This window comes from Vanessa atalanta, chromosome 19 (genome assembly GCF_905147765.1).
Source record: "Vanessa atalanta chromosome 19, ilVanAtal1.2, whole genome shotgun sequence".
Classification (NCBI taxonomy): domain Eukaryota; kingdom Metazoa; phylum Arthropoda; class Insecta; order Lepidoptera; family Nymphalidae; genus Vanessa; species Vanessa atalanta.
In genome coordinates, this window is record NC_061889.1 from 8,630,417 (window position 1) to 8,643,027 (window position 12,611).

The 12,611-nt window shown below is 33.6% G+C and overlaps 1 protein-coding gene across 1 annotated transcript in view; it reads right to left on the minus strand.

The window, feature by feature from the left end:
* LOC125071588 (hemicentin-1-like) overlaps positions 1 to 12,611 on the minus strand; it is a 106,068-nt gene that overhangs the window by 41,209 nt on the left and 52,248 nt on the right. The window contains exon 3 of the mRNA XM_047681909.1: positions 12,310 to 12,478. Within this exon, the coding sequence (XP_047537865.1) occupies positions 12,310 to 12,478 (169 nt within the window). The remainder of the gene's footprint in view (positions 1 to 12,309; positions 12,479 to 12,611) is intronic.

Genomic DNA, 12,611 nt, shown 5'->3' on the forward strand with positions numbered 1-12,611 from the left:
CAAATGGGCAACCTTATAAAGTTATAGGGTAAGTGGTCATCACCGTCCATAGACATAGGCTCGTTAGAAATATTAGGCACCTCTTAAATCGCCATTATGGCACCCACCTTGGGACCTATGATGTTTTGTTCCATGTGACTGTAATTGCACGGGCAAAGAATTTATGGAAAGAAGATATTTTACGCGAATTACATGGAGTGAATTGACAGAAATCGTCACATGAGGAAAATACGTAATGTTTGCACGAGTGCTTGCAATCACAACACTTTCAATATCTAAAAGGACGGCAGATACGAAACGACCAGAAAAAATCAGATTCAGAACTAACAACTTCATGTGATTTCGAAGGCAAGAGCACACACTTTCAACTCGAGGAAAAGAGGAGTCGTTAGAAATCCGGTTGGATATACCCGGTTGCTCTGTACTACAATAAATTAACAACGTTTGAGAATAATTTAATGACAAGATTTCTTTTTTTAAATGAATTAATACAATAACAAAAAAAAAGCCTAAATAAATTTTATATAAAACACTATATTACAGAGAAAAATAAAGATAAAGAGAGGGAAAGGTCGCCTCGCTTACTCTACTGCATGTCGCGTAAAAGAACTTCGATCCAAAAAAACTTCTAAAAATCGTATCAAAACATTTGCTTAAATCTCATTATACAATAAAAATAAAAAAATTAAAACTACGATTTTTCGTACAAGGACCGTATACCATAATAATATAATCCAATATAGTTATAAGTTTGATGTTTTCTGTTATTTTAAAATTTAAAACAAAACACGAAAGCTGTTCGTCGAAAATCTTTTATGTTAAAATATAATTACGGTAAGTTTCAATTCTCGTTTGCGTAAAACTTTTGTTAGCGAATTCGAGTTCTCAACTACAATGTAGCAGCTTCTTATGAAAGTTACTTCAAAGGATTATTATTTTAACATATTCGTGTTTTCGCCTTCAACGCGTTGTATGAAATGCATTCAAATTCACTTTGTCACCAATTTATCTATCTATGTTGCACACGTGTATTACATTGTTTTCTGACTGACCTTGTGAATATTGTGAATATGGATAAGTGGAATCTTTATAAGAGGAAGTAATCTTCGTTTTATAATACCAACACCCATTAAGAAATGATTTTGCATGATTTTGAAATTACGGTATATGTTACAACATGGTACCGCTAATGTACCGATAGATGGCGCTAATTCAAGAGCTCAAGATTCTGAATCGCGCATGCTAGATGTTTTCAGGCGATGTCGTCCTGTTCGATTTCGACCATGACGACATCTCAAGAGAGATCAGAATCAGTGTCTTTATTCCCTCACTCTGATAATCTGATGTGACGGCAAAATCGACTTGACCGATTTTACATACTTCCAACTCCCAGACTCCGGACTATTACTGAGAATTTTTCAATAGCACCCAATAACTGTTATCGCCCAAAGCTGGGGTTTGAACCCTTAAGGACCCGTAGGGATCTTCGGCCTTATATAGCCAGTAGCCCGACGAAGTTTTTTTTTATATTACCTACTGTGTATACAGAGTCCAAAGCAATATTTTAAAACTACTCCAATTTGTTGAAGTAATATGAACATTGGAAAGCACTTACATTGTTTTCAAAATACTTGAGGTATAAAAATGTTGAGTTATAGTTCCACCCTTCGATTTTCAAATCGAACCGATCCAAGAGTCAATTTTCTTGGCCAACAAAGAGACACAAATATATTTGTATACGTTTAGGTTAGATAAACATGTCGCTTTGAAATACACACATTACGTATGTGCCATTATTATTGATGTAAGACTTAAGGTCTTATGGAACATACATTAGTTTTTTCCCTGTATGATGTAGCGCTGTTGGCCCTATTGGCCTTTACAGCGTCACCGGATGTTTCATATATTAGTATGAATATATTTTATATAGTAGTATAATGGAAATATTTAGCCGGCGCGATTCAGAATTTAGAACTCTTGAATTAGTGCCATCTGTCGATTCCGGGTTGTAGCTTAGGCTTTAATATATCTTAATTTCAAAATTAGGCTAAATCTAAATATTTTTTTTGTAAATAAATATAATAAAAGAAAAGGTTATTTATTAATAAGATCTTTTATTTATTATAAAATATATTTTATTCTTAGTTAAAATTCTTGAATATGTGCATTTTAATTTTGTGTATGTACATGATTAGTATAATTATTGCCTGCCTACCGCTTCCGTATGCGCAAGAGTAAGGGATGCCAGACAGACTGGTGCCGTAACGCGTTACGTAACAAAGCGGTTAACCATCCATAATAAGTTACCACTGCAATAAAAATCTTTTGTATGTTAAATTTCCGTGAACTAAGCCATTTCCAGTGTCTAGTATTACAAATATAAATAGTATTTCAAAAGCTATTTTCTTCGTGTAAATATGCATGAAGTATGTTTATCTTTTCATAGCGGAAATTGAATTCGACCAAGGGAATGAAATCTCAATTGTGAGAATATTTTCGTAGTTCCAAAGTTCGAATCTATATTCAATTTCTAGTACTTGTCTGACGCCAATCCTTTTTAGATTTGCTAGTGGATTAGTCTATCTTCTACCATGCGGCTTGGTGCTAAGCGCTGATAGTATTGATCGATGCGCTCAACAAAGAAAATGACGTGGAGAATATGCATATGTCTTACGACACCCAAGGATTGCAATGACTTAAGTTCTACTCTGTGAGAAATCATACAGCGATCATAATTAATTAATGACTTATTATTGTTAAACGAAAACTGATTGACGCGCTCAAGGAATTGACGTCACCGGTTAGACGAAGAAAAAGGAAGGGTGTATAAATTGAACTGTCAGTTGCGTTCTTGACGAATTTAATTTTTTAAAAATTTAAAAAAAAAAAATAGTTTAATATCCGTCATATTTTATCTATATGTTTCACTGAATAGTTGATTATACTATAAAAATTATAAATTTTATTTGCATATGCGTCATGGGATACCCGGTTCGATCAAAGTTGCTTCTTCTATATTATATTATGTATTAAACAACAGACACGATTAAATAAATGAAATTTTCCGTAGAAACATTTATGATAAAAAGAGACAGAGGTAGAGAGAGAGACAGGGAAAGGTAGCTTGAAGGACATAACGCTTATTCCTCACGTGACGATTTCTGCCAGTTCCCTACTGTAAGCCGCGTTAAAAAACTTCGTTTCAAAAGAGTAATATTATATAAAGCAAGATATAAGAGATTTAAATCATATTTATGTAGGCAGGTTTAAAGTATTATTTACATTATAGTCATTTAATTGTAGTTTATAGATTATTATGGACGTTAAGCCGTGCTGCACCTGATAAAGAATCAATCTCATGAATGGGAATCAGATTTCTGTATCATTGGATTATGAGCGTGAAAAAACAAAGAATGTACTTACACGTACACACTACAAACCAACAGTACCAAAAAGTTGTTTTACTGCTGGCTTACATCCAAATAAAATTACAAGCATGGAATGTGAAGTACGTTATAGATTCCCTACTATTCCAAATATAAAAAAATATTCATTGTTGTGTTATAGGGCTTTATGCAAGCCCGTTTGGATAGGTATCACTAACTCATCAGATATTCTACGGCCAATCAGCAGTACTTAGCACTGCTGTTGTCCGGGTTGAAAGGTGAGTGAGCCAGTGTACAGACACAAGAAACATAATAAACTCGTTCCAGAAGGTAGTGGCGCATTGGAAACGTAAGGAATGATTACAATTTCTTATGCTACCCATGTCCACCATTTACCATCAGGTGATCCATTACATAAAACCTAGCTTTGTCTGTCCCAGTTGATAGAAAGTTTGGATCTCAATCGAAGATCACCATTTCGAATTCAGTCAAACACCGCTGAGTTTTTACAAATATATTTCCGAAATTTGTAGGTATTAATTTTCTAGACGTTTAAAGAAAACCTAGGGAAAGCTTAAAGGGAAATTGCTTGTAAATTAAAAGCTGTTTATGCAACAGTTCTTAGAAGAATAAATTCCGTTCTTATATAAAGTTTTTTATGGAGCCGAGATGGCCCAGTGGTTAGAACGCGTTCATCTTAACCGATAATTTCGGGTTCAAACCCAGGCAGGCACCACTGAATTTTCATGTGCTTAATTTGTGTTTATAATTCATCTCGTGCTCGGCGGCGAAGGAAAACATCGTGAGGAAACCTGCATGTGTCTAATTTCAAAGAAATTCGGCCACATGTGTATTCCACCAACCCGCATTCGAGCATCGTGGTGGAATATGCTCCAAACCTTCTCCTCAAGGGAAAGGAGGCCTTTAGCCCAGCAGTGGGAAATTTACAGGCTGCTAATGCTAATGCTAAAATAAAGTTTTACTATAAAATTTAATATGTTATGGTCTAGTTCAAATATATATGTGATTGAATAAATAAAAATCGCTTTAAAAGAAAAATCTTCCCGTTTTAGGTATATAAGAAAAAAATATACAAGATAAAAAGGTAAATATATCTTCTACTACTCCGCAGGGTGTTTGGAATTGTTCGCTATTAGAGCGTGAAATGGAACTCGTGAGTTAGTATTAGCTGGAATTACTCGTAATTATACTTTAAACACACCCTTTTGTGTAACATACATTACAACTAAAGTTTGAAATTCTTATTTATACAATAAAAGTAAATTGAAATTAGCCTGAACTATGTTTAAATAGTCTTAAATAATGCTGTTAGGTTAAATAACGAATATGGTTGGTACCAATCCAGACGACCAAGCACAAAGCCTTACCACAAAATAAACGATTAAATGCCTGCGGATTACGATGTTTCGGTTTGAAGGGTGCGTCTGTTTAATAACACGCAAGGGCATAATAGTTCCCAAGGTTGGTGAATTGGCGATGTCAGAAATGGTTTATATTTCTCACAGCACCAATGTATTTGCGTAGTGGTGACTTATTATCTTCAACTGACCCATTTGCAGATATACCGCCTACCTATAGGAAAAAAGCCAAACTAACAATAAAGAAAAAATATCATAATTTTCACCAACGAGCAAACGTAATTAGGATTCTATGTAATCGATGATATTTATACACAATATAAACCTGTTCACTTACGAACGCGCCCATGTTAAATTTATCAGCTTGCTTTAACAAATATAATGTAAATTGTATTTTGCTGTCTTTATTCGAACATTAATTTCACGCACACTAAGACTTGTTGGCATGAGCGTCACTAATACTAATGCACAGCGATAATTTAATTACCGCGGTTTCGCCAGTGAATAACCAATAAATCTCAACGAGATGACATAATAGAGATACAAAAAAAAAACACGTAATGGTATAATAGGCAAGCTTGATCCCGAAGCGTGGTTTGACCAAAGAGATTTTATACAAGTTCTAGAAGAATTTTCGTCGTAAGCTGAATTTAAATTGCTTGAAGTCGCTGGTTCATCAGCTATTTTGAAGTATTAAGCGGCGTGGTTGATTAATCTTCTTAGAAGGCGACCTTTCCCTAGAAGGACATAGTTACGAGCTTCATAAAATATTATTAATGTCACGAGTACCTACATATTATTTTTTGATACACAAATATTTTATTAACGAAAAGCTTAAATTGAAAACGTTTCATTGTTTTTACGTATAAAATATATAAAAGTAACAACTATATTCAGTTTAGTAAAAAAACGATGATTTTTACACAGCGACATAGTCCATGGAATTGTGAGTTGAAAAGCGAATGATTTAATATCGGGTTTTATGTTACACGGATAGACCTACTATAGAACAGCGAATGAATTTATTTTTATTTCATTAAAATGTACCAATCAGGTTCCTGTATATGTTTGATGTTAACAAAATTTTGTTACAAAGGATTTTTTTTTTTATAATTTAAAATAGGTAGACAAGGAGAGTTCCTAGGAAATGGGGAGCCTGGTGGTATTTGGTCACCGTCGCCCACACTACAAATATTATAATTGAATGAATTATTTGCCATTATTTAAATCTTAAATGCACCATCCACCAAAATCAAAAACTTAATTCAAGTGGATTTTACAGACACCTTTGAAGCGTCATTTTACAAGGACGATTTTAATATCAAGCTACCACCGGTTCGGAATGTAGATTCAACCGAGAAGAACCCGCAAGAGGATCAGTCGTTATTTTTTTTCAATCAAAAACGACTTGAAGGTAATCATCGTTTATAATTATATTTACAAATGTACCCAGTATGACCGTCAACGAATATTAACACCAAGCATTTCTATCATTTGTATAATCTTGTAACATGCCTAATTTTTTATTTTATTTTTAGTATAAGTTGTAAATATAGCTTTATTTATCCACATTTTTCAAATTAAAATTAAAAGTATAAAAGGGCTTCAAAGATATAATAAAGTTAGGTCATCGTTATGCTGCTCGAAGCAAACATTAGCTTTGACTTTTGTATTCAAATAAAAGTGATTTAATTATGTAATAAAAAAAAAATGTTTGATAGTTAATATAGTGTTTAAATTATAAAGGCCACCCTCGGAGGACGTAATTTTATTATTATAAATATACGTCTCTCGACGAATATCAGGAAAAAGTACTTTTATTAAGTTGAATTTTTGGTGTTACAAGTATAAATTTACTTCGTAACCTGAGGTATTCGATATCGCCAATGCCAATAGAATACGTAGATTATGTATATCTTGCCCATATAATTTCATTCAGACCATGCACAGAGAAAAAAATAGAACGAAGAATAAAATTACTTGGAACAAATACTGGTCAATCTAGGAAGTATTTAAAGGAAATAAACCAACAAAACTCAAAACTAGAGCCATGAACATCTGCCTATTACCCTGTCTCACATATAGATACGCAACTTGGCCGCTCAAAAAATCCTATCTAAATAAAATAAAGTCGTGCCAAAAGAGCGTAGAAAGATGTTACATGGGTTAAAGGATAAGATAAGAAGCTCATAAATTAGAATAAGACAAAGGCTAAAGATGCAGTCAAACAGATATCGACACTTAAGTGGATATGGGTTGACCATATTCAAAGAATAACAGACGGAAGATGGTCGAAAACTGTGACAAATTGGTGCCTGATTTACAAAAAGAAAAAACAAGGTAGACCATTCAAAAGATGGAGTGATAACATTGCAGATGTAGCTGAAGCGCTTTGGATGAGACTGGCGAGAGACAGAGATAGCAACATGGCTAACAACATTTGGAGGAGGCTTTTACTGCAAAAGTAATTTATATTCTATGTAAGGACCCCCCTTACATAGAATATAAAATATACACAAGAGAGAAAAAACAAGACAAAAATAGAATAAATTAATAAATATACAATAATTTCTTGGTGTTATGGTTTTGTGCAAGCCCGTCTAGGTAGGTACCACCCACTCATCAGATATTCTACCGCCAAATAACAGTACACTGTATTTTTGTGTTCTGGTTAGAAGGGTGATTGAGCCAGTGTAATCACAGGAACAATGGACATAACATCTTAGTTCCCAAGGTTGGAGGCGCATAGGTGATATAAGGAATGGTTAATATTTCTTAAAGCGCCTTTGTCTATGGGCGGTGGTGACCACTTACCATCAGGTGACCCATATGCTCGTCCGCCAAACAATGCCATAAAAAAAATAATAATTAAAAAACAACATACTAAAATACTTACACATAAACGATGTAACTGTTATATATGTATAACTAATACGGGAAATAAAGCTTCATTATTATTATTATAACCTGACTAACTAAGAATTATGCCCCTTTATCTTGTAATAACACTGATTCACTCGCCTTTCGAACCGAACAATAATACTAATGATTTTATTGTTATGATAGAATAATTAGTCGATGGTACTCAGCCAGACGGACTTGCAAAGAGTACCAGGAAGTATTTATTATTTCCAAAATCGAGTTGAGGAAGTTTCAGTGACATTTATTTAATTATACTGATGTAATTATAGGCAAAATAATAAATTACATTACAGATCTTTACATTTAAAAACAAAAATAAAAAAGTTTTTAATACCGATATCGTTAAACATAAAGTTATAAAATATGTAAATAATTTAGTCTCTACAGAAAGCAAAATTCAAATTATTCAGAATATTGTCTTACTTTTATTGAAAATACAAATATTTTTTTACGGTTTCACGCAATAGATATTTAATTTTCGTTTATGAAATCAAATATTTGTGTTTGGTAGCCTTCCCTATTTCTAAACATAGCAAATCATAACGGACTTTTTTAGGGTTTCGTATATCCAATGAAAAACGGACACTTCTATCTCTGTCCATCTGAAAGACTGTTTTCTCCGAATTTACCCTGAATATAATTATGTATGAATAATTATATATATGTATTTTTATTGTATTTTTATTGAATACAAAATATATGTAAAATTAAGGAAGATGGCTTAATCCTAAAAGTGTATTCCATCAGTAAACCCTAGAAAGAACCCTAGAATTCAGTATCGAATTTTTGCAGGTGTGCTTAATAAAAATAATTAGAAATATTAATTACTATAAAGAAAATAGGTTTAATTATACTCCTACATGCTGTTTTTATTCGTACATTCAATTAGTACATTCAGTTCATACTCATTAAGACTTGTCAGCAGAAGCGTCACTAATACTAATTCATAGCGATAGTTTAGGGTGGGGGGACGTTCCTTCGAATGAAAAGATCAACCCAATACCACCAAAAATACAACACAAAGTTTTATACGAATATATATTATATAACGTAAAATATGAAAGATGTGACGTAGCTATTTGTTACGAAATATAGATCTAAAGATTGTCAGAGAACACACTAAAAACTTGAAAGACTGTTTTAGAATTTTTGATATAAAATCGTAGATTTTTTTTTTACTTATGTGAGTTCTATAGTGCTGCTGGGGTATTAGTTGGTTTACATATAAGTGTAGACTTTGGCTTATAAATCGAGCTAGGTCTATAAATCCCCATGGGAACGTAATAGTACAGAACCTTTACCAAGCGAGACCGACTCGCAGTTGACCGTATTTTTATTACTTGTTTGTTGTTTTGACAGTTTAAGTTACCGGCAGGTATGGTCTGTTTCTATAATTTGAATTTGTATCTAAGTGAGATATAAAAAAATACTGTCCTAATGACGTCGTTTTTCAAAGTTTTAAGGTATCTATTGCTTTATTAAGTGTTTTCGTTTATTATTTGTGAAAACCACACAATTTCAAAGTAAATTATTATTGTGATCATTAACTTTTGACTAATTTTCGTCATGGCCATCGAGGCCGTCTAGGATATGCACGTCTCGGGGTCCTTTTACTCTTTACTAACTTCCTAGTAAATATATTTTTATTACAATGCAATGTTATTAATAATTTCGTATTTTACTACAGTCATATCGACGATATGCCATAATTATATTCAAAATTGGAAAGACGTACCTATTAACTATGCAATTTTCCATGGGAATTACTTAATTTTTAACCTGACTAGGGGCCTCTAGTCAGTACTAATAATAGGAATATATTGATAAAAGTTCTCAAGTGTGTGTGCTACAACACAGATGTACCTTCTATTATTTTACTGCTATGACCTAATAGAACTGAAAGGACGTAAAGTCCAACGGCTTAACGTCCTTTCCAAGGCACAGAACAATACTAACAACTACCAAGCACACAAACTTTAATCTTCGGGCTGCTAATATGAAATTCATAACAGTGGAATTCAATACATTTTGATTGGTCCGAACCGGGGTTCATCCCAGTACCTCAGGATTTGCATATTTACATGATAGCTATTTCACGTTGGTGAACGGTAGACAATAAAATAGTTTGTTTATGATTAGACAATTTAAATACAGTGTTGCTATATTCAATTCCTGGCATATATTCTATTTTGTCGTGAATAAAATGTCAAAGAGAATGAAAATTGCGTTTTAATTTACTTTTTAATGTAATGTCAATTTCCCAGTGCTGGGCTAAGGCCTCATCTTCCTTTGAGGAGAAGGTTAGAAGCGTTTTCCACCACGCTACTCCAATGCAATAAAATAATGGTGGATTGGGAATGGTGGTAGAATTTCGTTGAAATTAGACACATGCTGGTTTCCCCACGATGTTTTTCTTCACTGCCGAGCACGAGATGAATTATAAACACAAATTAAGTACTTGAAAATTCAGTGGTGCTAGCCTAGATTTAAACCCGCAATTATTGGTTAAGATGTACTCGTAACCAATAATTGCGGGTTTAAATTAAACTGGGCCCTCTCAGCCTAGTAACCGACTATAAAAAAAAACAATTGAACAATTGTTTTCATGTTATTGAGCCATTTTGGATTTTTTTAAGTATACCTTGTTTATGATTGGTTCCATCTAAATTTAAAGAAACTAATGAATATTTTGACCGATTTTGGCCACGGTTGTTAATCTTAAGGGAGACTAATGCGCAGGATATGTTATAGGATTTCCGCAGTACGCACCAGTGTGTGCGTAAGTACAGGTGCACTCTCAAACTGTGAAGTTTACTTGAATAAATTGATTTGAAACTAATGAGATGGCAAATCCTACGCAACTGGAAAGAGTTCAGACGTAGGACCAACTGCTCTACATACTTTACGATTGGTTTGTCTGGGGTTTGGACTGTACACAATTCCTGACTCACACCTGACTGAACTGAACTGAGAATTTTTCGACTGAAAAACCGACTTTGGATTTAAATCCAGAACCTTGGACATTACTGCCTTTTATGTAGGCACAAGAAGAATAGAGATGTGCTTGAATTTTTATAATTTAATTTCTCAGTACTAATATTATTCGAAGTCGATTTAATTTTTTTTATTTTATCATATTGCAGTTTGACAAAAGAGGTTTGAATGCAAATAAAACCTCGTCATGTAAAGGTCTTTCAATGAGGTTTGACTTTATAGGTGAAAACACATCGAGTCTCCTTCACGCCATTTCAAATGAAAATATTATTGTGTTTTTCAATTATAGATAAATAAGGCGACATCTTCGTTAAGTCATTTCAGGCTTGAAATTTTCGTTTCCTGAGTTGCTAGACTGTACTGAATAAATATTTCGCCTTTGACTTATGTAGTTCGTTTTCTTCAGTACCCTTTAGCAAATTCAGTATAATATTTATTTATGGCACTACCAATACGTAATAAAAATACATACTTCATAAAACTTAAGCTGTTCGAAGTTTCACTGACAGTTAGTTTATTATTATATAAAATAAATAAAATTTAATTTAATAATATAATTTAATAATAATAAAATATATTAAAAAATTATAAGTTATTATTTTTTTAAATTGTAATCGAGATTAAAGAACATTTATTGTATTACTAAAATAATAAATCTTTCGTAATCAAATAAAAAAAGTATAATTCTGCGAAATATTTAAAAACGTGTAAGTATTTAATGAGCATTAGAATTAGCAGCCCGTAAATGTCCCACTGCTGGGATAAAGGCCTCCTCTCCCTTTGAGGAGAAGGTTTTGGAGCATATTCCACCACGCTGCTCCAATGCGGGTTGGCGGAATACACATGTGGTAGAATTTCGTTGAAATTAGACACATGCAGGTTTCCTCACAATGTTTTCCTTCACCGCCGAGCACGAGATGAATTATAAACACAAATTAAGAACATGAAATTTCAGTGGTGCCTGCCTGGGTTTGAATCCGAAATCATCGGTTAAGATGCACGCGTTCTAGCCACTGGGCCATCTCGGCTCACATTTATATGAGCAGTAAAAGCAAATGGTTCTCTTGACCGAAACGTGTCTTCCAATAATGGTAATTAATTTAAACCTACTATATCAATAACTCGATACTTCTGAGAAATTATTTACAAAATATCCGATAACTTGTACGGACCTGAACGGGCATTTGAAGTCAGCACCTCGATATCTATACAGTCATACTTTATAATGAGGTGAGATGAGGTGACACTTGATTTATAATAATAGCCCGTGAATGTATCACACACAAATACACTCCCTGTAGAACAGGGCGTTCTTTAGGGAGTGTATTTGTGGGTTCCTTGAGAGCAGACTCGTTCTAGAATTTTATTAAAAACCTGGGTGACCCCAAGCTTCGCCTTTTGGAGTTAGTCGTCGGGTGCTAGGAATAAAAAAGTAGCCTCCCTTGGAGTTCAAGCTTGCTTAATTTAATTGTGTTTTTCAACAAACAGATAGACAAAAATACTCGTAAAGATGGAGAAAGGAAACTTCAAATGTAAGATTTGTATTGACAAAGTCATTTGAATGTCCTATCAAATCCATTGTCATTGCAGTAACAAAGCTTGTATGTACACATGAAAGAATTACTTACTTGTCATGAAAGTGCTTATTGCTAGTGGCGTATGAGTCAAATATGTAATTCAACATCGGGGAATCCGCCTTGCCTCGTCTGACCGACACCCGACGAGGCGACATTGGCACACTGAATACCGTTGGTGGCATTGTACTCGTCCCCAGATATGTTGAGTCAGAGGCCGGCGCTGAAACAACGGGAGGATTATGATATGAATATTAATGGTAACTGAAATTCGTTGAAATAGTTGTCGGTCATATGAGGGTTGGAAGATTGAATATAATAAGTCTTGAATAGTTTTAGACAGCTATCGTGGGCGT